The 26,333-nt window shown below is 43.3% G+C and overlaps 1 protein-coding gene across 3 annotated transcripts in view; it reads left to right on the top strand.

Moving 5' to 3' along the window:
• Window positions 1-26,333, top strand: part of NDST2 (N-deacetylase and N-sulfotransferase 2) — a 137,853-nt gene that overhangs the window by 96,679 nt on the left and 14,841 nt on the right. For all 3 annotated transcript variants that reach the window (XM_065639129.1, XM_065639130.1, XM_065639128.1), the window contains 5 exons: window positions 15,483-16,882; window positions 23,438-23,525; window positions 23,719-23,873; window positions 25,381-25,566; window positions 25,980-26,108. In XM_065639129.1, coding sequence (XP_065495201.1) covers window positions 15,890-16,882; window positions 23,438-23,525; window positions 23,719-23,873; window positions 25,381-25,566; window positions 25,980-26,108 — 1,551 coding nt within the window. In that variant the 5' untranslated portion in view covers window positions 15,483-15,889. The remainder of the gene's footprint in view (window positions 1-15,482; window positions 16,883-23,437; window positions 23,526-23,718; window positions 23,874-25,380; window positions 25,567-25,979; window positions 26,109-26,333) is intronic.

The raw sequence follows: 26,333 nt of genomic DNA, 5'->3' as shown, positions 1-26,333 counted from the left end.
AAACAGAATTTGGGCCTTTAAAACTGTTCTTTATTTAACCAGTCAAGTTCATGCTGACAGTATGGATGCTTCTGCAATGTGGCCAAACACTGCAGATGTAGGAACCAGGAGCTTGGCCTGGAGCACAGGCCAGAAACTTTTTGCAGGGCTTCTTCTCTTAAAGGTTTTTTTTTTCCCTCTTACAGTAAAGAATGAAGTCAGATGGTTAGGCTGCTTTGTAAGTAATTGTGTAGATGTAGCTCCTGCTGTCTAAAACCTTCCCTCTACAATGTGGCAATGTGGAAGAGGAGGCACAATTTTCAGTTCTGTTCTGTGCCCTCCCTGTTCACTCCCCAGCTTCAGCTCAAAAGGATAAGGAAGGGTGGTGGTCTCTGCTTAAGTGTTTCAGGTCATATGTGATATGTTTCATGTTAACTAAAATTGCAGTGAAGTTTTTTCCATATTGTATTAGGATCTGGCCTTTCTATAGGCCATTCAATTCAAGAAGCCTAAAGAGGTAATGAAAAGGTATATGTTGACAGGAGTGTTTAACCAACACAGAGCTGAAGTAACCTGTCAAAGTTTGACCTGCTGCTAATTCCAGGAATCTTGGGTCTTACCTTACTGCTGGAAGACAGACAACCTCCCATATGGATTTTCTGCTTCGATGATTTGAAAGAAATTACTAAAAAAATTACAAATTATCTTCAATAAAAATGTTATCCATTGTTTTAAACCATCTGGAAATGATGTATCAAGTGTGTTCACCTTAGATGAAATGTAACGAAAAGTCGATAACCCCACTGCTGTCATTCATCATGAAACAACAATTTTATGTGCTCAGTAAAATGTTACAGCATGTCAGAGGCATTTTGTGAGTGGATGCAGCCATTTGCCTGAACCAAGGCAAAATTTAAACAAGACCGAGATTTAGAGTGCCTTTGATTCTTAATTGAAGGTTAAGGCATGAAAAGGAGAAAGAAGAATGAGTGTTTCCCAAAGCCACTACCTATAGGCAAGAGTAGGAAGCAATAGGTAAAGAAGCAATTTTAATTCAAGTAATTTCTTGCAGAGTTGTGAAGCAGCTCAAAACAAACTGTTTTTTCCTCTCTTCACCAAACTATTATTGGCTTGTGTGAGGTAGGAAGCTGTCATCTTGCTTGGCCTGTCCTTCTCCCACATCTCATGTGTGACTGCACCACAATTAAGGTCCAGTTGCATGAGACCCTGTTTAGCCTGGTGTTACTGCTTCAGTGTGTTTAGGTGTGTCTCCATTGTCACACCTTATTCCACACACCTGGACGCTGCTGACGTTTTCTTCTAGCAGGATGAAGTGCTACCTGTAGTGCAGAGCTGGACTGGAGCAGGTACTTGAGTAGTTACCACTCAGTTTTCTGATGTTTTGTGATGGAGTCACCTAGTACAGTAAAAGCACTTGGGTGTGTTTGAAAGCTGGCAACCTCATTTTAGTCTCTGAGACACTCAGAAGAAGATGATGGATTCAATAAGCTTATTTCAAGAGAGGCAATTGTTAATGCTCATTTATAAAAAATGTTGCTGGAAAATAGGAGGGGGAAGAGGTTGAGAAGGAAAGTCTGCAAAATAAGCCTGCTTACACACATTAGGATGAGCCCAGGCATGAAGCGAAAGGAAAACTCGGAGCTCTTCATTATCTAATACTCCCTTAGGGCAATAACAAACTCTCTATAGAGCCAGCAAGCCAGGCATAGGGGCTGGCGGAGAGAGAGCACGCATTGTTCTCAGAATATGGCTGGTGCTGGAATCTTTCACTGCAAATTTGAAGCCATCTTTAATGCAAAATATTCCTCAAAGGGATTTGGTTTTGTTGCTTTTCCATTCCAATGCTTTCAATTCAGTGCAATGCCTTCTTCTGAACAAAAGGTTGTAAAGTTAGGTATCGTACAACAAAGGAAGCATAATCCTTTTTTTTCATACCCTCGTATATGAGCTGAGGTTATGTAGAGACACTTATTTTTGGAACTGAAAATGACCAAATGGAGAAATTCACCTCTCTGTGCTTTAGTGTGTTGTAGCTTTTCAGCCCTTCTGTGGTGCATAGGTCACTCCATATTGTGTGCTTCATTTCAGGGTAAGTAATCATTTTTATACTGAAAATTCAAGTGCAGAATATATTTGTGTAAAGGCCAAATGTCTTTCCCAGGGCAGGGGGGCGGTGTTTGTGGAATGTGGGAGAACACATAACACAGACCTCCAGTGTCTCCCACTGATACGTGTAGAGTTGTTCAGGTTTGGATTTCTATAAGGAGCAGGGGACAGAAGTTAAAGTGTCTCTTCTGGGTGGTAGGGTAGTTATGGGTAGGATTTGTGGCGTTGGTTCACCCTACCTACATTACATTGGTTGATTGACGTTAATCTGTTCAGGTCTGCAAAGGAAAGTGGACCTCTCTCTAAAAAAACAGAGGACTCAAATATCTCCTCTTATTTGTATTCCTAGCATTTGTAGAGTCGAAGGTGATTCTTCATATAAACAATTTGACCTAAAATAAATGCACTCTCTTCCCCCTTCCCAATAAATTAAATGCCATTGCCAGTTGTTTAACCTCTGAGATGGCCCTTGCTGAATGAGTGTGGTTCCTCTGTTTCACGCAAATAGCAGCGGTGAAGAAAAAGGAATGTATGAGAGCCTGGCAGATGCAGTGCAGGGGAGAAAATTTTCACCCCTTCCATGGAGCAGCCTCTGTGCTGTCAGCAAACCAAGCCGAGTTATGATCCTTCTACTGACTGGAAACAGCTAGACAATTTTTCACCTTCTGTCTGTCTCAAATCTCATTCTCTGGAGTGTTTGCAGTGGAGCAGTGAGCAGTGTCAATCCCATCCTTACCGCTCTTTTGAAGTTTGCGTTTTACCCAGGTAACATCAGGATAACAGTTCATTTTGATACATTCACAAAGTGCTGTTGAAGCATGGGTGCTCAGCATCTTTGTGTAATGTGATTCTCGTTTTACAGATGGGGTTTGTCAAACGTGTAACCGCATCAAGTTAAAAGTGGCGTAAAGGAATGAGCTCGGTCTTACTCTCCAATTGCCTAGCTTTTAGGATGTCTAGCTCCCTTTCAGAGGGTGTGTGGAGAGCTCTCACTGTCTCTAAGATGGTCTTTGTGTTTCTGATGCTTGTGGGCCAGTGCACAAAGGGGAAGTTAAAGATTTCAATATCCCACCATGTCTCATCTCCCATGATAATGCTGCTCTTCCTTCTGCCCTTTCTGTAGCTGTGCGAGGAAAGAAGAAAGCCAGAAAGGACACTGACATTTCTGTGACAGTTCCTAATGTTGATCTGAGCATGGAGCCCTTGGTTGTGGCTCAGCTATGGAGTCTTCCTCTCTGAATGCTCTGGAAAATCGGTGTCTGGATGAGATGACAAAATTGAGTCTTCATTCATTTTATGTGTGCAGGAATGAGATAGAAAATGGTCACCCTGCCTTAACTCTGGAGTAGCTGAATGGGGATAGCACACAGCTTGACAGCCCCTACACATGCCCCTTGGCACTGCTTCGGTAGAGTCACCTGTTGGCGCTGCTGCCAAGGGCCTGCACCTCTGAGTGGAGGGACATAAGGGGATGGAAGCGAGAGCTGCATTGGTGGGTTTCCTGGAGCTAGAATGACCACTGCATTCATCCAACTGGCAGCCCTGTCTGGCAAAGGAGATGAAGGATGTGCAGGTCTGCTCTCCTGACCAGGGTGGGGGGATACTGGGGAATTTGCACATCTGCCTGTGCCTCCCTCAGCTGAGAGGGGAGTCGGGCAGCAAAGCCAGCGCCTGGTGAGGCAGAGGAGGCTGGGGTGCATCCAGCGCAGCAGCTGCCTCGTGATACTGCCTGGTCGTGTCAGATAAATTGGTTGGGAAAATAAGGGTCAGGCAGGGGGGAACGTGGGCAAAGGTAAGCATAAAAGCAGTGGGGCAAGATTTTTGTTACAGGTGCCGAGATGTGAGCAGGTCCTTTGAATGCGCTTGCCGTTAACACTTGCAATCACAAATGTTCTGCAAGCCACTTAGCACTTCATGGGAGAGTGAGGACAAAGTCAAAGCGTTTCAAATTATTGCAGAAACACTAACCCAGATTCATAATGAAGACTGAATTTTATAATTCAAGTAGAGGCTTCATTTCTTTGTTGTGTAAGAAAACGGAGCATGTCTTCCAAAAAGCTGTAATCTTTATATTCCAGCTACCCAATTAATTATGTGAGAGTTAAGTAGACCAAATAATTAGAGTTAAAATTAATTTGTGTATTTAACTTTAAAATTAATGTCTAAAATTTTAAAATATTTTATCACGGTGTATTTTTTAGTAACATAATTATAGCTCTTCAAAGTTGCTGTCTAGCTAAAAATTATTTAATTATTGTGTTTTGGCTACAACAAAGAAGATAAGAAAATTCAGAATTTGGATATCCAGGCTGCATTTGCTCTCACCTGTGCAGCAATACTGAGTAGAAAAAGAAGAAAAAGCCTTGTCTGGAAGTATAGCGTTAATCTAATCTGAGGCTACTAAAAAGCATTAATTATTTAGTTATAGTGTTGCTGCAAAGTCGAGTTTGAGTTACTTGAATGCTCTAAATGCGGTTGTTTCTCTCCCATCACATCTGTGCACAAGATTTTAAGTGTTAATTGATCCGAAAACTATAAAGTATCTATTACTTCACTGAGATCAATTAGCACATTTTTACTTGAGATTTCAACATTAATGCTGAAATTTCAACATTTATAATGTTTTATTGTGGGTATTCTGCTCTCTGGACAAAGGGAAGAGATGAATGCAGTTACGCAGTACTGTAAGCGTATTAAGATTTCCACAACCAAACCAGCAGTGGCTTTAGTCAGGAATAGGGATAAAATAATGCTGTGGTTTATCTGGAATATTGCAAGACATGGCGAATTTTATACTTACGGACTGTATGAGCCTTCCTCTGTCAGCATTAAACACATAAGCTGTAAGCACGCGAGTGGTTTCTGCTGGAACGCATCTTTGAAGATGAGCTGTTAAGCCTTTCAGACCCTGCCTCTTTTGATTATTAAAGAACCTATGTTTTTTAAAAGTAGGCAAGCTAGACCTAATGTCTCAGGCAAATTCTGTCTTAGGTGCTATGTTTCTGCCTCCTTAAGCAATGTGAGCTGTCATTTTCTCCTACTCCCCTCTGACTCCCTGTGCACTCCTCTCTTTATCTCTTCCTCCTACTCTCAGCTTTGCATTTTGTTTCATGCTGCCTCCTTTTCCTGGAACAGTCTCCCGGCCTCTGCTGCCAGATCCTCCCTCCCTCTCTCTGCTCTTGCGAGCCTGTTTCTTCCAGCAATCATTCCCAAATTGTTTACTTGACTGATTTTCTCTCTGTATGCTTTCTTTCCTATAGCTGTTGTTCTGGATTGTGTTTCTTAATGTGAGATAGTATGTATGGCAGGATAAAGGAGTGTATTTGCCACTATTTTGTTGAGCATTGTTTGCATTAGCTCTTTAAACAGTAATTAGTAATAAATTCCCCTTCCCATTTTGAGTGCAGAATTTTTCCCTTAGTTCACTATTAAAGAGTAGCCGTGTTTTATCTTAAGGTAGGCTAGGCTGTGGAAAATTAATGTCTACATTACAGCAAGTGCCATCAGCTAGCCTGTCTGTAGAGGCAAAGTTCAGCTGTGTTTACCAACTTGCATGAAATGGTGGTGGAAAACACGGGGCTCTGGGCAAATCTGGTGGTGCTCACAGTGTTGCTGTCACTGCACAGCTTCACCACGGTGGTCAGTGTGGTGCCGGGGCTGCTGTTTTCCTGGCATGTCCAGGTTCGCAGAGGCACACATGGAGATGTGGCTCCTTACTCTTCATAAGGCATTTTTGTGTCCTTGTTTGTGGAACAAGTCTTACCACAAAAACGTTGCAGAAAAGCAGAAGACCCACCATGTTAGTAAAATTACCTGTTAGTAAGTGGTTATGTTGTTGTACACAAGTGGTGGATCAAGTCATCAGGTTTTTTGCAGTGCATTTTGTAGGCTGAATACCTGCTACCAGGCCAGACCAAGAGAAGTCAGTCCTCTGTCCTACTGAACACCTTGCCATACAAGGCTGATGCACCTGGAGTGAATGCCACTTTTCTGGCAATTCTGTTTTTTCCCTTCCAACTGAGAAAGGGAAATCTGATAATTGATTTTTTAAAAAAAAAGGTTACTGGGATTTTCTGTTTTCAGTTAAATTATTTGAACCAAATTGAGTATTTATTAAGAAAGAAAAATAGCTCTGAAAACACAGATGTTGCTTTAGACAAAGTTTCATAATAAGTGGTGTTCTGAATACTTCTGTTTTCTGAAGTGTCACTTATATATGAGCTTTTATCTTACTGCTATGTGTGAAACAGAATTAGTTTCATAATTGTTTAATCCTGTGGATACTTACACAAGCTTGCAAAATAGCACACAAGACTAATCCTGTTAATTTTGACATGAGGGTTAGGCATACGTTTTTCCATTATCAGAAACTAAAAGTAGACTTCAAAACTAAATTTCTTCATGGAAAGGAAAAAAGAATTCTTCAAAACATAAATGGTTTCCATGTTAATAGTGAAAATTAATCAGATTTTCAGTAGTTGAATGCATTTTACTGGTAATTTTACTACCTGTCAGTTTTGGAGAACAGTCTCCCAGATAGCTGACTTAATCTCCAAACCCCATAACTGGGCACCTTGCAGCTTTCAGTACTCAGATCCTCTTGTCTTCAGCTGCAGTCCCTAATGGAGATGTACATTTTGATCAAAATTCTTGAGCTTTCCTGACAAAACTTCAGTTTTATCAGAGGGTAGATTTGATTGCAAATATGGCAGCTTTTGTTCCTGAGTTTGTCTGTGCTGTTAATTAGGCTGTTAATGAGGTCCTGGTCTTATTCTGCGTGAAAGAGTATTTTAAAGACGCAGTTTCATAGTAGAAAAAAATTCTACTTGTAATCAGTTGACTAATTAAAAATGTAAGAATTTAGCACCCACTTTAGCAATTAAGTCCATGAAATGGGAGGAACGTGAAGAACTGGTGATGTGTAACTACAGTACAGTTTAAAATGAAGTCATGTATTAGAGAGTTTTATTTTTCCCTGTTGATTGTCTAAAAACAAGGTTTTTATAAAGAGGAACAAAAGGTACTGTGTTGTAATTCTTGTTTAAAAACGTAGTGAACATGCCATAGTGTAAACTGAGGTGTGGAAATAGGTGTGCCTTGCCTGTGTTGCTCTGATTTTGTAACAATTACAAACACAGATGGTTTGAGCGAAAACTAAATAATTCCACCCACATTAAGACAGGGAAGTCTAACAATAGCCAGGACTCTTTATCAGCTTGTTTCTCTAGCAGACTCCCTCCTGCTGTCACTTACACATCCTTCATGCTTTGAAAACTAACTAGTGTGTGAAGCTGGTGCAGAGTCCATCAAGGCCATAAGGACCTCAGAAGGCTGGAGTTGCCCTCACCCACTGTGCACGGGGTCTCCATCCACCCTCCTCCTCCTCTGACTCGGGCAGCTTCCTCAGCAAAGTACCCCAACAAGACGAGTAGAGGCGGCCAGTGACAGCCACCAGTTCAACCTAGAATCCAGTGATCCTGGTGAGTCATCGGGCAGGTCCAAGGCCAGGTCAGCAAAGCAGAGCATACTTGGAATGTAGTTCAGGGCATGGCTTGGGCTCAAGTACAGCTCGCAGGTCAGTAGGTGGGGGCTGCTCAGGGCATTCAGAGGCTGTTGGTGTGTATAGGACCCTGACAGTCTTCCTCAGAGTCCCCTCCTCAAGATCTATTTCTGCTATAACCCTTGTGAAAAAACAGGTGATGATTTTCATTGCACAGGTGGCCATGAAGGCTTAGTGAAGGCAGTGGAGCACTTTGCGTATATTCCCGCCTTGCAAACCCCGGGAATCCAAACCACTGTCTCAGCCAGCATGTGTCATCTCCGTAGACCTCAAGTCATCCCCCTTCCATTCATTCCACTCTTCTTCCCTTTGCTTGTTTTTACTCATTTTGCTAGGCCACATTTATAGCTTGCTTATATCACTCTTCCCTTCTTTTTCTGAAGTGAGTTTGTGCTGTGTTAAAAGGTGCCTTGCAACAGCTAAGCCAGCAAAAATGAGTATTTTGGGGTTTGAGTCCAGGAGACTTATTTATTTCAATCATGCCAAGGTAATAGAGAACTGAATATTAGATACTACAAAAACGGGGAGATATGCCATGAGCTTTACACTGGATGGAAGTCTTTTGAATAGATGACCTCAGCTGAAGGCAGGCGGGAGGGGAGCTGCTGTGCACAGCTGGGGAAACACGTTCTTTTACAGGCCCAGCAATGGTGAATATTGGTGCAAATACACAAGAACAGGTAAGCACAAGAGCCTTTCCTGAGGTTTTATGCTTTGGTAGAGCATACTTACAGCTTTCTTCTGATGTCAATTTGGATGCACTTTCAGTGTAACAGTATTAACTTGTTCCCTACTGTCATATGTTCCTAGATAAAATAGATTGGAAAGGAAGATTAACTCCTATGTGTTACGTGACAGGAGGAAGCAACTGAATATAGAAGATCAGCCTCTTGCTAATTGAGGTGAAATTTTTAAAGTGTAGCTCAAAGGAAGAATGGTTAGGCTGCTTTCATACCAATTGCAGATAAACTGTTGTAACGTACACTTCTATACTAAGACACTTCAACTCTGACTGAGTTGTCTTGGTTTTGCCAGTTTGACCGTGTTTCCCCACTTGATTAAGTTACTGAAGACAGCAGAGATGTTTTGCTTTCTGCAGCAGGATGGTTTATCTGAATTGTGATAAGCAGGGTGCATGAGGGAATGGAAATTAGATCCTTGGCCATATCTGATGCGGAAGGAGCTGCATTTATTTCCTGTTCTCACAGTTGAGTTGAGGATGTTCTGCCATGATAGAGTGTATTTGTTGATTAGCCATGTAAGGACGAGGCTGAGGATGGTGTGTTCCTACCATTTGGGGTTACTGAGGTATTCACTTCTTAGCTGGGTGGGACTGGAGAGAAACTTGGAGTACCCATGGTGTGGTAGGCTCTGAACTGCACTAACTCTAGTTGTCCCACAGCTCCAAATGACTGGCTGCAGGAAGGAGCTGGAATCTTGCATCATCACCTGGGCTTGGGTCAGAGCATGAAAGACCTATGTGTCAGGAAGGCACAAAACAGAAGGAAGGGAAAGTCCAGAAAAAGACTGCAGTTCTTGTGGTGGCCTGATACCTGGCTGTTAGAGCTTCAGTAGCACATAAAATAAAGCAGCGGGGATGCCCCTTTGGTTGTCTCTGAGGAAAGTGCCTCCTTTCTCTCATATGAGCAGTTGCATTGCAGAGACCTGTGCAGCCCCAGAGCAGTTACATCCCCTCAGCTGATGGAAAGCTCTGAATTCTCTGAGCACTTCCACTACCACAGTGCTTGTCTTTCCTTTTCATTCCAGCAAAAGTGTGCAGCTGCCAAAGTAGATATTATTTTTATTAAGTAGGTAGCATCAGCAACCGTTGAAAGCTGATTTTTTTCTGATTTAGTGTTTTTTACACATCTGATCTTTAGGCAGGCTGAAAAACAAGGCAACAACTGTTTTCTCTTCCCAATTTTGTCCTGTGCTGAGACAGTTAAACCTGTAGGGGCTTGTGGTGCTGATGTTCAACTTGGGGGAATACCTCAGTGTAAAAGTTTTAAATTCTTTTGCTTTTGAAAATTAGTCAAGTCAGTTGTAATGACCCTAAGCAGTGAGTGTAGTGTGATGAGGAGAAGGCAGAGTCCTGGAAACCAGATTTCCTGGAAGCCCTCATAAGGAGGACCTTTTCATTTTCAGAGCAAAGGGTTGGTTTATGTTGCTAGCAGGTAGTGCTGGGCCATGCCTCTGTTATTGGCATGGGAAGGACTAAGCCTGTTTTTTCTTTTTTTTTTTTTTATTTCTTTTTTTTTTTTGTACTGTAAAGGAGTAAGGGAACAAAGATCTGCTGCAAACTAGGTTGTCAGTGGAAGGGATAAATCCTGTCTCCCGACAGCAAGAACCTTGCAGGAGTCATGGAATCCTTGTGCAGCCCCCTGTGCAGCTGGCTTGGAAACGTGAGCTGGCCTCTCCCAGATCCACGCCTTCATGGTGCCTTCAAACTTCATTGCACTGGTACAAGGATAAATTCAAGCCTGCAGTTGGGCTTCCACCAGGCTGGGCTGAGAGGGGTTCTAGCAGATCTGTTTAGCATGGACTGCAGCTTCTTGCTCTTGCAGAAGGTATGAAGTTACATACCTGTCTGAGGATTATGATTAAAAAACCACCAAACAATTATTACATAATTGCACAGGTCTTCTCTGATGTCAGGCTGACGTGTTTCAAGACTGCTGGCCAGCTGGCAGCTCACCACAGGTCTGTACCAAAATAGGCCTATCTCTACACCGGGACCTGCCAAAGCAGAGCTCAGCTCTGGCCGGAGGCTGCACGTCCGTCTGTCAGAGCAGCGCGGGCACCATTACTGTTCTTGCTTCTTTGATATGAGTTCTGTGTTCCTTGGGCAGTCGTTCACTGCAGGATTTGACTGGCAGTGGGTGCTAGCTGAAACACACACCCAGAGCCCAAAAATGAGCTTGGTTGGCAATTACATTACAATGTGGCTGCAATTACAACAGTGTGGGGGTTTTTTTAATCCAAAATGTGGAATACAACCAGTGTTCGTTCTCCTAAGGTTCTACTAATTCATTTACTGTGTGCTCACTGTGCTCTGCTGAGGTTGCTTGCCAGGTTCCCCACCTTCAGGAGAGACAGAGGCTGTACCTGGAGGCCTGGCACAGATACTGCCACAGACAGGGGAGGGGCTGTGGTGTCTCAAAATCAAGCAGATGAAAGAGGAATTGTGTGTCATGATGACACCATAAAAGTGGAATGGGTTGGAAAAATCAATCAGATTCCTTTTCTGATTACTGTATAACTCAATTACTGCAGTCCCTCTGGGGCCCAAGGCAAAAACTGTCTCATGGGAAGTGCTGAAGAAAGACCTCTGAGTTAGAGCTGTTTCAGACAAAGGCAAGATGCTGTGGATGTGTGTTCCAGAAAGAGGGGTTATGTTATGAATGATAAAAAGGGCTGGGGAAATGTGCTCATGACAATGGTTTTTAGGATGGTAAGACCTTCTGTGGCTCGGCTAGGAAAGAGCTTCATGACAGGAGTTCTTGATAAAGGAGTCAAATGACACCAATTATCTTCCATATGCTTTGGCATCAATGTGACAGCAGCCCCAAATACATATATTCTGGTCACTGGTTATGGACAAGTGCTGGTCTTGAGCATTTATACTGATCCCGCACAATAATTTCCAAGTGTTAGAAATATCTGGAGATCAGACATTAAAACCACACAATTCTGATTGCTATCTTGCTTTCACATCACATCAGTTGCCATGTGGCTTAGCAGCTGATAATACACAAAACGATTTATGTTTCATGCGAACACTCTATATCACTAGGAAACAACATCTAAGTTTTATAAAGCATTTGTCTTAATGCCGGTGGTTTGTGAGATAGCTGATCTTATAGCTGACGCTCTCTGATCTAGTGATGCTTTTCTGGCAGAACAGGAGCCTTCTGATCCTGCATCCTTGCACCAGTAAAACACTTCATCCTTGCTGTGCGTTCTGACTGTTGCCTTCTGCAACCTTCACTCAGGCAGTCCTGACAGGAGTTCGGAATGGACCTTAATTTACCTATACATTTGGGAGTTTTGTGGTGTTAGATTCCAAGGAGTTCGATCTCAAAAGAGGACACAGGTATTTTCTTCTCCTTTAAGAGGGAGCAATTTCCAGTGTGAATTTTTTTTTCCTGTTGTTCTTTTTTTCTCTGCTATAAATCTTCCCGGTCTTTGTGCTTTGGGTCTGGGTGGTTTCTGACAGCTCTCTCACCTTTTAATATGAATTTTGGTTGGTATATTTGTTTTGTAGCTTTTTTTTTTTATTTGAACCTAAACCAGCTGATGTGGTCCCCAAAGAGCTAAATGCATACCATGCCAGCTGGCATGCCCGCTAGCTGTGAAGCCTTGTTAAAGAGATCGGAGCTGACAGATTCTTGAGCAGCAATCTGATACAGGCCTTTTTTTTTTTTAATTTGTTTGTTTGAGCTCACCCATGTAACAAATGGGGGCTTGTTTGGGAGCTTCACTAGAGGCTTGAATGGAGTCATTGTTATCGAAACACTGCTGTGATTCAGAAGTGCCCTGTAAAGGGGATTCCCTCTCCCTCTTGCCCCTCAACTGGGCACTGCAGGTGTGGCAGCCTAGCTAAAACTCCAGTTTCATCCTTATTCTAGAGAATAATCCAGTTGTCTTGTGATTTTCATATTTAAACTGATAACCAGGGAACTGAAACCACAGCTCTTTGCGAAATAGAGACTCAGTTCAACGCTAAAAACGAAGTTGGAGAGGTAAGTGTAACCCGGGAAGAGATGCGTTTTCCAGGTTGATGTTTTGGGGATAAAGAGTAGTAAAAGTACTACAGGACTTTGCCATGCTTTTGCATAGATCAGCATATTATTGCTTTTCCTACTGTTACTGTGGTGTTTAGATTACGAATTCTACCCCAGAAGCGCTTGCTTGGAAATTTCTACAGGCAATGCGTGGGCTCCTGAGCTTATAAGTCCCACTTTATGTTATTTTCTCCCACAAAAACAACTTCTTGTCTAATACATGTTAAGATAGTGAATCTTTGAATCCAAAATAGTCAAATTATTCTCTTTTTATCCAACGGGATTAAAAGCAAAAGGATGTGAATCATTTCAGAAGACATTGACTTGCAATTCCGGGTCAAAATAAAGTATGTAGGATTCTGAGTGGTGTGTTTTGTGTGAATTTGTTGCACAGGAGTAAAATGAAGACCGCTTCTCATAGCAGCTGATGTGCATGGAGCTGTGTATATATTGTGTCTTACAGGGAATGAACGTCGTAAAAAGATACAGCATTTATTACATGTTTTTATGTAGCCTTTCTCTGCCCCGCTGAATTCTGCCTCTGCTGGCTCCTGCCTCTGCAGTTCAGTGTGACTGGAGCTCTAGTGCCAGACACGAGGGTGGTGACATCAGGGCCTTCCTTGCAGAGTCAGTGGGATGGGAAAGGCTCTTTGTGGAGGTGGAAAGGTTATTTTCCTGCCTGCTTTTGGATACAATGCTGATACATTGGCAGTTCCTGTGTATCACTGGGACTGCATGTGGCTTGAACAGGAATTACAAGCTGTCTTCTATACTCAGTCTATGTATTCAAAATCAGTCGTCACTTCAATAATAAAAAAAGCAAAAAAACTAACTGAATTCTGTTTTTTACATCTTCCCATAGTATTTTTTTTAATTTCACTTGTCCTTTTTTCTATTAAAAGGTTAACAGTATGTAGAAACAAAGCAAAACTGCAAGATGGTTGATTGTCTGTGTTGAAGAAAACATAGCTTATTGTTGCTGGCTGAGCTGGATGTCCAAAGCCACCTCTCTAATGAGAGAGGGATATTTGGGAATGGAGACTCAATCCATTCAGAGTCAGTTATTTCTGTAATATACTTTACATTTACAGTCTACAGCTACTCTGAAGACCTCGTAGGGGCTAAGGTTTCATTGTGCATTGCACAAGCCAATCCCTGCTCTGCTGAGCTTATAGCATAAACGTTATTTGAGATAATACTTAATGATCATTATAAGGCTTGTGTAAACAGCACTCTGGCTCTTTTCCATCCGCTGTCACAAAGTTAGCAATATTATATCTCTTCATGTAAAATCTGCTTCGTTTTTTTTCTCTCTGCTTTAAGCTGTACCAACGGTTTGGAAAAGAGCCTGGTGGGAGTTTTAAAGTGGGACTTCTGGCCTCATCTGTGAACTGATATTTTCCCTGACTCAGAAGGAATTTTTTTCTGTTTAGTAATACACATTACAAAATAAACATCTGCCCCACAAGTAATTTCTTTTCTGGTGGAGCAAAATAAGCATCTGTCTCACAAGTACTTTCTTTTCTGATGGAGCTAGTCGTTAAAACCCTGACTTTATAAAAACTTTATGTCTATCTTAAACTCATGGGAAAATTAGTCTTCTAATATTCTTTCTTTCATTGGGATGATAGTAACAAAAAGGCTTAAAAATGGGAGGAATGGAGAAGGGATGAAGAGCTGTTTTGGTAGTATTACATGTTTTGTTATTGTCGCTCTTGTGCCTCCCAGTGTGGTAAACTATGCCAGCCGAACAGGTGGTCAAAGGGATTGTATGTGGTGGAGCACATGTCTGCAGGAGTGCGGAGCTGTGAGTAAGCAAGGTTTTGAGAGAAAAGGTTTTTTGACTTTCACAGAGAGCTCATTTTGGGCACTCCTGACGTGGTGAGCAACATCTAGCATTCAGGGTGTCCTTGCACTGAGCTGGGAGCAGCAGCATGTGCTCTGAAAAATGTGCCTGTGTTCCAAGTAATGCACACCTGGGTGTTGTTGCTGTAGGTAAGTCACACTTCTTATAGGAGAGAGAAAACTAGGCAGTGATTTTATTTTATTTATAAACCGAGTTGCAATTTAGTTACTTTCCCTAGTGTTTATGTTTTAGATGGCTTGGTGTTTGTTGGCTTTGCTGAGCATTTTATCCTGGAAAAATAACAACATATGGTGAAATAGTCTGTTGTCGTAAACACAAAGCGGGAGGTGAGAGAGCTTTGTAACAAGAAGCTTTCACGTATTTGAGACTAACTCAAATTTACATCTTGCTGTTGGTGATTTAAAACCGGCTTCATGCTCTTCAGTGGCATGTGAGGAGGGTTTTGGGAGATGTTTTGTTTCCATCTGCCATTGAATCAATTGGCAGCAATTAGGTGTGCAGTGCGTGGGCAGCCTGTGCCCCCTGGCTCTGTGGTGCCTGACGGACGATGTCTCCCTGGAGCCATGCTTTGAGAGCTCTGGAAGAACATAACGTTCCCAGGACAAGCGGGGCAGTGGCATAGAGAGGGGTGGGAACTGTGGAATTCAGGAGCTGTGGGGCAAGAGACCTGGTGGGAATTTGAGGCATCTTGCTGTGTTCAGGACAGCAGGATCTGGAGGGTCTAAGAAGTCACTGGCAAGGACTTGGACACATCATCATTAGGCTGAGAACAGGACAAGACAGAGAACGAGGGCTCTCTCTTTCTCTTGTTAATTTTGGAATACAGGGTAGAATAGAAGGGGTTCATATATTGTGTTCAATGGCGTAAAAAGGAGTGGGGGAAGACCAAGTGTGCCATCTCTGTTTGCTGTAGTGTGTGAGAATCTCATCCAAGGCAAATGCTGAGTCCCTGTGCGCTGCCAGGAACTTTCTTCCAAAGACCATTATGGTGGTTCTGCCGAGCTCCTGTACAAACCATTTGTGTCATTTCCCAGGGAACAGGTCTGCCTGCTGACAGGCAAGTGATGCTGCCCACCTGGCACCTGCTGATCCTGCCATTTCATCTTGAACACATTAAATACCATGAATCCATACTGAGAATTGACTTTTTCTTTTTAAATTGCAGGATGCGAAGAGGAAGGTGCCATCATGTGAATGTGAAACAGCTACATGAGAAACAGAACACCTGGGCAGGCTGAACTGAAACTGCTTGTGCACAGGATGACAGACTGATTTGCTGTTGGAGACAAGATTCAGGAAACCCCGTGGCTCCAAGAGACTTTCCTGAGTGAGAGGAGAGGAACAGGAGGAAGCGCACAAAAGAGCGATGGGAATTGAGGGCCATGGTTACTTGAGATAAATGGCAGATCCCTGGGAGTCTAGCCTTGTAGCTGTTTGCTTTAGCTTTGTCTCTCTCCGCAGCCACTGTTTCTTTTTTGCAAGCTGCTGCTGTGTACTGCCACGGCGGCACTGGAGATTTCAAGAGCAACGTGGGTGCAGAGAGTGAGGAGGGGGTGGGCAGCCCGCCTCACCATGATTCAGTTGTGGAAAGTAGTGCGGCACGTGCGACAGCTGGAGCTCCACAGATTGATCCTGCTGCTCATTGCCTTCAGCCTGATCTCCATGTGCATCCTGGCTTACTACGTCACTAACAGCCCCAAAATCAAGGAACCACCACCCCTGCCCTTCAGTGACTGCAGCAACCAGCACCGCATCGTGATCCCACCCCAGGCCAACTGGAGGCTCACAAAATCTGTGGACACCTCACGCACAGATCCTGTGGTGCTAGTCTTTGTGGAAAGCATTTACTCTCAGCTGGGGCAGGAAATAGTGGCCATCCTGGAATCTAGCCGGTTTAAATACAGGACAGAGATCGCCCCTGGCAAAGGGGATATGCCCACCCTGACAGACAAAGACAGAGGACGCTATGCGCTTATTATCTATGAGAACATCCTTAAATATGTGAACCTAGATGCTTGGAACCGAGAGCTGCTGGACAAATACTGTGTAGAGTATGGAGTGGGGATTATAGGCTTTTTCAAAGCCAATGAGAACAGCCTACTTAGTGCACAGCTCAAGGGTTTCCCCCTTTTCCTACATTCCAACTTGGGACTGCGGGACTATCACATCAACCCTAGTGCTCCCCTGCTGTACGTCACCCGGGCTAATGAGGTGGAGCAGGGTCCCCTGCCTGGTGACGACTGGACTGTGTTCCAGTCAAACCACAGCACCTACGAGCCGGTGCTGTTGGCCAGCACAAAGTCCTCGGAGTCCATTCCTCACCTGGCCACCCACAAAGCCTTGCATGCAACAGTGGTGCAGGACCTGGGTCTGCATGATGGGATCCAGCGAGTTCTCTTCGGCAATAACCTCAATTTTTGGCTGCACAAACTCATTTTCGTGGATGCCATTGCCTACTTGACTGGCAAGCGCCTCTGTCTCACACTTGATCGCTATATCCTCGTCGACATTGATGATATATTTGTGGGGAAAGAGGGCACTCGCATGAAAGTGTCTGATGTAGAGGTAAAATCCCTGAAAATAAGTATGGGCCCCAGACAAATTTCTAGTGTGTGTGGTATGCCAGGAGAGTCAAGGTTGCATTTAATTGGAGTGAAAGAGCTGATTGCTGCAATTGTTCTTATCTTGAACAGAGAAGGAGCCCTCAAAGATATTGAGGCACCATGTGTGATGCTCTCAAGGGTTTTTCTAAGTTTAAATGGAGGATTTTTCATTTGGGGACCTGTAGCTGGCATCTCTGAATTTTAAGAGGAGGATGCCTGTGGTGGTCTGTCGTGTCTTCTCTTTAACATAGGGAGCAAGCATATGCAGATTTCCTCTGTCAACCTATTTGTATCAGTAAACTCTACCTTTCAAAAGAAAAAAGCAAGTTGTGTTAGAACAGAATAGAAAAACTGTATTTATTATTATTTATGATGTATATAAACTGTATATATTATATTGCAAAACTGTGGGCCAGTGCATGCCACCTTTTCTATGTGTTTTATGCATCGATGCAAGACATATCTCAGTTCAGCTTCATTTTTTCAGGTCTTTGAGATTTTAAGTTCTCCTTCTGATCCCAAGTTTAGCTTGGGCAAAAGGAAACTCTTGCTTTCTGTTTGGAGCTAGATTTATCTTTTCAGTTCATTTGAAGCTGCGTGCCTGAAGCAGCTCTAATTGTGTGCTATTATTTATTTTACTTGCTTCATTCTTTAATAATTCTTTAGAGCCATCTTTGACCATAACTCTCTAAGCAAACAGGTATAGAAAAATTGTTTCCAAGCAGACAGGTATAGAAAAATGAATAGTTATATATAATACTTATTTAAGGAAAATGCTGAAATTTTCTTAATTTCACTCTAGCATACCTGTGTTTTGAGGTGCTGAAATGCTCCAAAAGCCTTTTTTTTTTTCCTAAGGATCACAATCTGATCTTGGTCCTAAGCAGGCCCTGCACCCGCTAGTCCAAACAGGCAGATACTTACCTCTGTAGTGTTTGTGCAGGTTACAGACCCATGTGAGAAAACAAGAGATGGTTGGCCAAAGCTCTTGGAAATAAAGGCTGCTCCGGTGGTTATTAATAAAAACAAACCCAGACAAGATAATTCCAAAAGATGCTTTGTTTGGGTTTTAACAGGGTGAAATGGAGGAATAAGCTGTGATCAGTAAGCAGAGAATCTCAGGCAAAGCAGATAAAACCCAGATTTATCTATTTAAAAGAAGCTCTATGGTTGCAGAGCTATGAGAGGTTAATGATTTTTTATTTTTTAAAAGCGAGAAATAACTACATGGATCTGTTGATAGCCTCTCGCTGTGGGGAGAGAAGGGGATATAATGACAGAACAGCTGGCATTTTCTTTGGCCTTTTAGATGAAAGGTCTGTTTCAGGGCTGTTATCTCAACACACAGCTCCTTATCTTAAAGCTTAGATTACACTGGTCAGGGTGGCGGTTTGAAGATTTGGTGTTGTGTGAAGGTATAAAATTGATTCTGCTGTCCCTGTGAGCCAGTTTGCCAAATGCAGGTCCACGTTCAGAGAGCTTCCCAGACAATGACTTATTAAAAGAAGTGCTGAATATAATTTGATCAAATGCATGCCCATGGTAGATGTCCTGTGTGAGAGGAGAAATGTTTTTATTTGTGATGCTTAAAAAAGGGCTGAATAGCTTTCTGCTTTAAAAAGAAAAAAAGAATCCTGCTTGCTTTTACTTTAAAGACTATAACCCTTAAGTTCCTGTGTCAGCTGCAGGGCTGCAGCAGGAGCTGGCAGTCCTCAGTTCAAATGGAACCGTTGGAAGCTGCACAAGGAAAACATTTTTTTCCCTTGCAAAGTTTACCAGAGATTTGAGCCGCACATAATTGAATAAAACGAAATCTTGGAGAATCCCTTCTCAGTTTTTTTACAATCAGTCTCTTCTAAAATCATAGTCCTCAGAATTTACCAAAGCTCCATGGAACTAGCCAGCAAAGATAAGCCATTTCTAATGCGAAAGGATCTGGCTTTTATGATCCTTCCTGGTCGTCTTTAGGTATGAGGAAAGAAGATTAAGTAGATGAGTTTTTGCCTCTTTTGCTGGTAATCTCTACAAGGGCATAAATAGTGAGCAATTATTGCTAGCAACTCTGAGAGCAAGCTAAGGGAAAATCAAGGACAATGATTTTGAGTTATGAATGGTGAGGGTGGAAGAGAGAAAATCTGGTGAGGGTGGCTGTCAGCCAGCTCTTGCCTTTCTAAACTGTAGAGGATGATCTTAACCTGAAATGAAAATATTCATCAGTTTCTAACTCCACGATTCTAACATTGTAGGGGAGGTAGAAGTGACGGTACCAGCCATGCTATCTCTGTTGACAGCACTGTTTTAAGCTATGCCAGTGCTGCTGCTGGGCAGTGAGAAGACTGCAGAAAATCCTCGTCTGAATGTGCTGCCCAGTGTCCACAGGGGCAGTTCCTGTGAAGAGTTGTTTCTGCAGCACATTTCTAGTACTCTTTGCATGAGCACTCGAGAAGAGGCTGACAAAGCAATCTGCCTTCTTCCTCCTTTTTTTATCACCTGTTTCTCCTCATTTGTCCATGTTCTGTTTTCCTAGACTCATGGTATCCTCTCCTCCCAGCATCTGACTCTCAACCTTATTTTTCCCTTTTGCCTTTTTTTAGAGGGACCTGAGGTAGAGGAGGTAATATTTAGGGATTTTATAAAACAGCTAAAATTTCTGCGAACACTTCTGGAAGCTAAAAATTTCTTAGCTAAAAAAGCAGAGTTGCATGAAGATTTAGCTCTGTATTATTGCAATGCCAAGGACACCGTGCCACCTTAGAAGAGGATTTAGGTCCTAAAAAAGCAACATAAAGAGAGTACAATCAAGGTGTGGTGGCTTCCCCTGAGTTCTTCCTCGCTCCTAGAATTTTACCCCCCTTGAGAGAGTTTTTGTCTTTCACTGGATGGCGTCAAGGGCTTGTAGTGACTGCTGAGTAAATCTTTGCAGATCCATTAGTGAGATTTTATAGATATATAATGTGTTGCAACAAAAGGCACAATTTTAAACTGTTTTCTCCTAATATTTGCTTAGAAGTAAATATTTATTATCATTTGAGATTATAAAAAAGCCTTTTTTAAAGTGCTGGGCATGGAACACCAGACTGAAGCTTAGACCTTTTTTGCATTGTGTCCAGCAATGTGCATTGGAATGTAGATGTCTGTCAATTGGACCTGCAGCGTGGCTGCCCCAATTAAGAACTAAAGGCCTTCCAAAATTCAGGTCATGCGTTGCAGAGGATGTTCTCCAGTAGACTGTGACAAGCGTGAAGCAGGTCTGGCCTTGATGTGGCTTACGAGTTCTGGTGGCCAATGCTGGGAATCTCTTGGAGACCCCATCTGTTGGTTCCTGGGGTGAGCCTTGCTGAGCTTCTGGCAGGGGGCTTGGCTGGGTAAGGGGCCTTTCTGGCCAGCTGTTGGGCTGGGCTGCGTCTTGGAAGGATTTTTGGAATGGAAGATAGTTAGAAAATATAAACCAGAAATACTTGGAGGGATTGGAGGGGCAGTTTTCTAGGGAAGAAAACTTGGCTTTTAAGAGATGGGAGGTAGCTAAAATGCTAGCTTTCTGTCCCATACTGTGTGAGCAACTAAATGTCTTAAATACGGATACGAAGATCTGTTTGCATCTGACTAGCTATTTTATATCTTAATGGATAGCCTACTCCACATTTATTTCTTGATTGCCTTTCATTTGAGAATCTCAGAGCACATTATGGATATAAATGAAATGCCACTTGAGTCACCTGTAAGATATTATTAGCACTATCACATTCATCACACTTTATAAAAGAGAAACAGAGTGCAGAGGTGTCAGAACAGAGAGAAGTGCCATCTTCCCAGCCTGTTTCCACATCCATATTGTTACAGTTCACAGACCTCTGAATCTGTGTGCCAGGGAACAGTGAATGCATAATCTGTTGAAACAAATTTCCAAATATTTTACTTGCACCTTAGTCTCTTTTATCCTGTGCAGAGGAAAGACATTCCTTCAAACCTATGCTGGGCCACCTTATGGATGTGGCTGTGAAAAGTACAGAGCATCAGCAGAGGAATGGCACACGATTAGCAATAAATCTGCCAGGAAAGCAGGACTCCACAGGGCTCCATAGTCTCAGAATTTCTGGGGTCCCCACGGTTCCTCCCCGGTCCCTCCCCGGACACAAAGGATTGCTGCCTGCCGGAGCAGGGCTTTTTGGGATTTATCATCAGACAGATGTGTCGTCATGGTAACCCCAGCCAGGCTTTAAATCTCCCTCCCTGCAGAGGAATTCTAAGCCTCTTAACCACTGCCTTTCCTCCCTCCACCTTCCTACCCGAGCTTGAGGAACGAGGCACTGGATGTGCCTATCAGGGCAGCAGAGACAACTGGTGAGGCTTGGGACAGCTCTGGAGACCAGAAAAAAAAAAGTGGCATTTTTCTGCCTAAGATACTGGGCAATGTGTTCATGGTGCTGATCCCAAATTTGATGCGGTATCGTCATCCAGCTGGGCAGACAGGTGCCTCTCTGTAGAGGGATGCACAGCTCTCAGTCTGTGCTCTCTGATGCGTGGGATGAGCCCCTGTGTCTTACAGGGTTATGACCTCCCATTGCTTGTTCTGGATCTTGTGTAGCAAAGGAGGCTTCAGCCGTCAGTGCTGCTGACATGGCACCTTCTAAAACCACTGCCTATGTTTGTGATGAGTTCTGGAGATGTCATGTGCCGTACATTTCTCAAAATATTGCTCTCGGGTGGGGACTGTGGTAAGGTTGTGGTAGGTATGTGGCCATGGAGGAGCTGGGATCTTTGAAATTTGTCCCAGGCAGCATTTGATGTCACTGTTGGGTGGATGTAGGGAGGGGGAACTGTTAGGCATGTCTCTGGGGAAAAATCTGAAAGCTCGGTTACTTTGGAAAGAGTATCGAGAGTTTCTGCAGCACTGCAGAAATGATCTGTCTCCTCTTCCCACCTTGCCATGTGTGAAGGGTCATGGGCTGCCTGCCTCGGGAGTATAATAAAACTGGTCAACTTCCTTGCTCTTAAGATATATTTGCAGTGGATGGGTGATTGAAGTAAATTACGGAAGTCGTCATTTTTTAATTAATGTAATGATCAGTGTTTGGTCAACACTGTTTTGAAATATTAGTGACAGCAGTGATTTGTCAGGATATCCTTTAGTGGTAGGTGTGAAGGCTGGCCTCACCAATGAATGAGAGTCTGCATTTGTGAATGGACTTTCACCACCTACGGAGCAGTGTTCACTAACAATGCCTATAGAGTGTGAGCCATCTGAAGGCAGCCCTGTGGTGTCTTTTGTGCTTCTTGAGGCTGGGGAAGGGCAGCTGATACAGGAAGGTTTGCCGGTCTGCCCTGCACAGTTTGAAAAGCCTGTGTGCTTTCGCCAGTGTTATGTGCCAAGTGGCTTGTATTTGCAGCTAGCCCAAGTCTGCTGTTGAGAGGTCGTCACCTTCACCTTGGTGCAACCACTGATCCATTGGTTTCTGAGAAAGGCTGTGAAAATCTAAATAACTGCCTGGGCAAGGACCATCTCTGTCACCTGCCAACAGCCCTTCTGCCAGGTCCCTGTTTGGCTGAGAACTTCTCCCATAGGGAGCTGTACTAGTGACACTCCCCAAAGCACACAGGTAGCAACAGAGCATGCATCTCAGGGCTTCTCTCTTTTTATTGTTTTCCAGCAGAATAAATTTGACTGGAATTAGTTCGTGTGTTACTTGTTTGAGACATGCTGAGCCTCTGGGCTTTTTTTTTTCTGTCTAGGCTGTCTGCTGTCTTACTGTGTACACTGATGGACCTTGGGGTTTGTGGCACAAGGCTCCTTTCCTTTTGCTATAGCAATTATTTCGGACATTTAAAGCAGACACAAGTGAGCAAGAGAGAACATGTAGGAGATTTCATGACTGTAAATGTCAGCTCCCCCAAGGTTTCTTTCCAGAAACCAGGAAACTTTCCTGCTACAAAAGGATTTTGATGATTTCAAGGGATACAGAGCCTGGGTTACCCCCTGACCATGGCAGGACTGCTTGCATGGGTAGTTCTGTGAATCCACTTTTCCTCTCTAAATAAAAGCCCCCACTTAGTTACTGTTCACGATATTATTGATTTCTTTTCCTTCAACTGTGCACCATGTGCTGCCTTGTCTTCCTTTTCATTAACATGTAGGGTCAGAGAAAGAGCAGAGGCTCAAAAGCAAAGTCCTAACCAACATGGGAGAGGGAGCATTGAGGTTGAACCTGGAAAGAGTAGTGGATCTGTTGCTTGGAAGTGAAATTTATTTTCCCTTTGCTGTAGCACAGATACTCTGGGTCCTTCATATTGAAGAGCATCATCTGACTGTGCTTTTAAACTGGCATCATTTAGTACAGCAAGACTCCTTCAGGTAAAGACTCTGTATGTGGAGCACTTGTTCTCTCTGCTTCACAAGCAACAATGCCTTAGCCCCATCCCTGTGATACTTCTTCAGACTGAACTGGGCACCACTAGAGCACAGAGAAACATTACACAGCAACTGAATCTGAACCATTTATTTTTCCTTTCATTCAAACAGGCTTTACTGAGCACGCAGAATAAGCTGAGAACTTTAGTCCCAAATTTCACCTTTAACCTGGGATTCTCAGGGAAATTCTACCACACAGGTAAGCCCCTGGCATGCCTTCATCTATGCAGCTGTGTATGGCCCCCACGTTCCTGTTTGTGTGTGTAACATGTTAGAGTGGCCACGATCCTGTGTTGGAACAACTCAGCATTGCAGGGGATTAGCCACTGCTTTGAAACATAGAGCCTCTCTTGCACTCTTTGTTTTTGCACTGCCTTTTCTTCTCTCCGTAGGTACCGATGAGGAAGATGAAGGGGATGACATGCTACTCAAACACAGGAAGGAGTTCTGGTGGTTCCCTCACATGTGGAGTCACATGCAGCCTCATCTTTTCCACAACGTCACTGTGCTGGCTGAGCAGATGAAGCTAAACAAACAGTTTGCTGTGGTAAGGGGCATTGCAGTTTTACTTTACAGTACTAATTCTTAAACATTCTTCTGGAATAGCTGTTCAGACCCTGCTGAACTCAAATACTGGTCTAATAACTCAGCTGCATTTAAGAAAGGCAGTTCTGAAAGTTTAAATTGATGTGTGGCACCTGCTGTCTTCAGGCAAGAAACAGCATTCGCGTGCCTGCCTGTGCAGTGGGAAGCGTTTCCTGGCACCTGCATGGCCCCAGGCAGCTCCGCTACATTCCACAGTGTAAATCCCAAGGCTCTTGTTTGCTGAGGTGTGAACTTGTAGCATTACCATCCAAATCCAATGAATTTACAAATTCTGGCAGTGAGAAAGCATTTCCTTTTCCATCCTTATTCTCTGTGGTTTTGTAAGGAAGTCACCTGGTTGGTAGTATAAAATGCTCTGTGTGCTAACAGCCCTACTTCTGGCCTGCCCGGACAATGCTGAAGGAAGTCGCTTGTCTAGGAAGTCCGGGGGAAATTCCCTGGGTTTTGGCAGAGCCGGGGGAAGCCTTGAACATCCTGCCTTGCTGGAACAATGTCTGTTTGACGCTTACAGCCCAGAGTTGAATATAGCATACATGTTTCTCTGAAAAGAAATGTCCTCTTCACCTCTCGTTTGGTTCTTTTGATGGTAATCCCCTTGGGAATAGCAGGCTTCTGTCTTGTGTTCCCATGACACACACAGATTAGGAATGATCTTTAATTCAGGGCACAGTTGCAGCATTATGGAAACAATTTAGGCTCCTTCTTTTTTCTGGTTAAATAACAGTGCGGTCTTTTGCAAAGAGAGACAAAGCACAGAACACAATTATGCATATTTAACATAAAACAGGCTAGCAGTGGGAAGGAGAAGGTTGTTGCTTCATTTAGGGGCTCTGGTTTTATTGTACACCACCAGCGTAGAGCTGTCATCGTTCATATTGTTACCAGAACCACATAGTGGAATTAAAAACCATGAAATTCAGATATTTCCTGTCATTGTAGTATAGCTCCAGGCCCCATATCTTCACCCTCAACAGTCTCTTGCTTCATGTCTGCTTTTCTTTGAATTGCTAGAGACAAGACATAGCCCAGTCATCATCTTCATTTCCTTCTGTATCAATTAAGGAAATTTTGTTTTCCTCTTCCAGTGACTCAGATCTACGCAGTGTGGGAGTGAGATAGGTTACTTAACAGCATTGATTAGTTTGTAGTAACTAAGGAGCCTGCCCTGAGCCTTGTGAATTAATCTGATTTGTCACCCATGCAAGATACAAGACTGTTCCTACAGCAGCTGGTACCAGTGCTGAATGTCCTTGTTGATATAGAATCACCCTTATATTTCTATAGATGCATAAAACAAGAAGTACAAGCAGTATTTCAGGTTTCCCAATCGGGAGAATTTTCATGTTACTCTGTCTCCTTGCTCCAACTTGGAGTCCATTGCTAAATATGATCATAATTAAGGATATTAGTTAAATATTGTATGATCAAGTTGTGTGTTCTGCTTCCAGGAGCACGGGATTCCCATAGACTTGGGCTATGCTGTAGCCCCCCATCATTCTGGAGTTTATCCTGTCCACACGCAGCTCTATGAGGCATGGAAATCTGTTTGGAGCATCCAAGTAACGAGCACAGAGGAATACCCACACCTGCGGCCCGCCCGATACCGGCGTGGATTCATCCATAATGGAATCATGGTGAGCACAGCTGGGCAGGTGGACCCCACTTTCCTACCCAAGGGAAAGTCTCCTAGTGACCTGCATCTGAGACATTGATCTTAATATCATCAGTATTTCCAAAATCATAAAGTCAAACAAAGAGAAAAAACTTGGCTAAAGGCAGTTTCTGTGTTTCTCAGTGCAATTCAGAGGTCAGTACTGAAGGGAGGAGAGCAAAACAAAGCACAAGACCAAACTGAAATCCCACTGACTTGTTTGCAATGTGATGAGTAAATGGTTGGGAGGAATATCAGGAGTCCTCTGAACTTAGGTCGCTTGTGTCCCTTACTCTTTATATTGATCCGCAGAGTGCTGTTTGACACATTCATGTGTAGATTCCACACATTCATGTGTACCTCTTATCTAACTTTGCTTTTCTCTGATATTGCCAGGTTTTGCCTCGACAGACCTGTGGTCTTTTTACTCACACCATCTTCTATAATGAATATCCTGGTGGCTCAAAGGAGTTGGACAAGAGCATTCGTGGTGGTGAACTCTTCCTGACGGTGCTCTTGAACCCAGTAAGCTCATGTGAAAAGGGGATCAGCTTATGTGCCTGATGTGGGAGAGGACTAGATCCTATGAAAGATTCAGTATAGTCTCACCCATCATGGTGTGGGCATCTCCAGTGGGCTCCTAAGGAGAGGTGAAACAGAAGGCCAAGGAAGTACTCACCGATTAAAGCTGCTTTGCTTTAGACACTGCTAAGGAAGCATCAGTATTGAGTGTTGACAAGTGCAACACCC

This window comes from Caloenas nicobarica, chromosome 7 (genome assembly GCF_036013445.1).
Source record: "Caloenas nicobarica isolate bCalNic1 chromosome 7, bCalNic1.hap1, whole genome shotgun sequence".
Classification (NCBI taxonomy): Eukaryota; Metazoa; Chordata; class Aves; order Columbiformes; family Columbidae; genus Caloenas; species Caloenas nicobarica.
The sequence above is the reverse complement of the archived record's forward strand: the minus strand, read 5'-3'. Positions and strand labels throughout refer to the sequence as shown.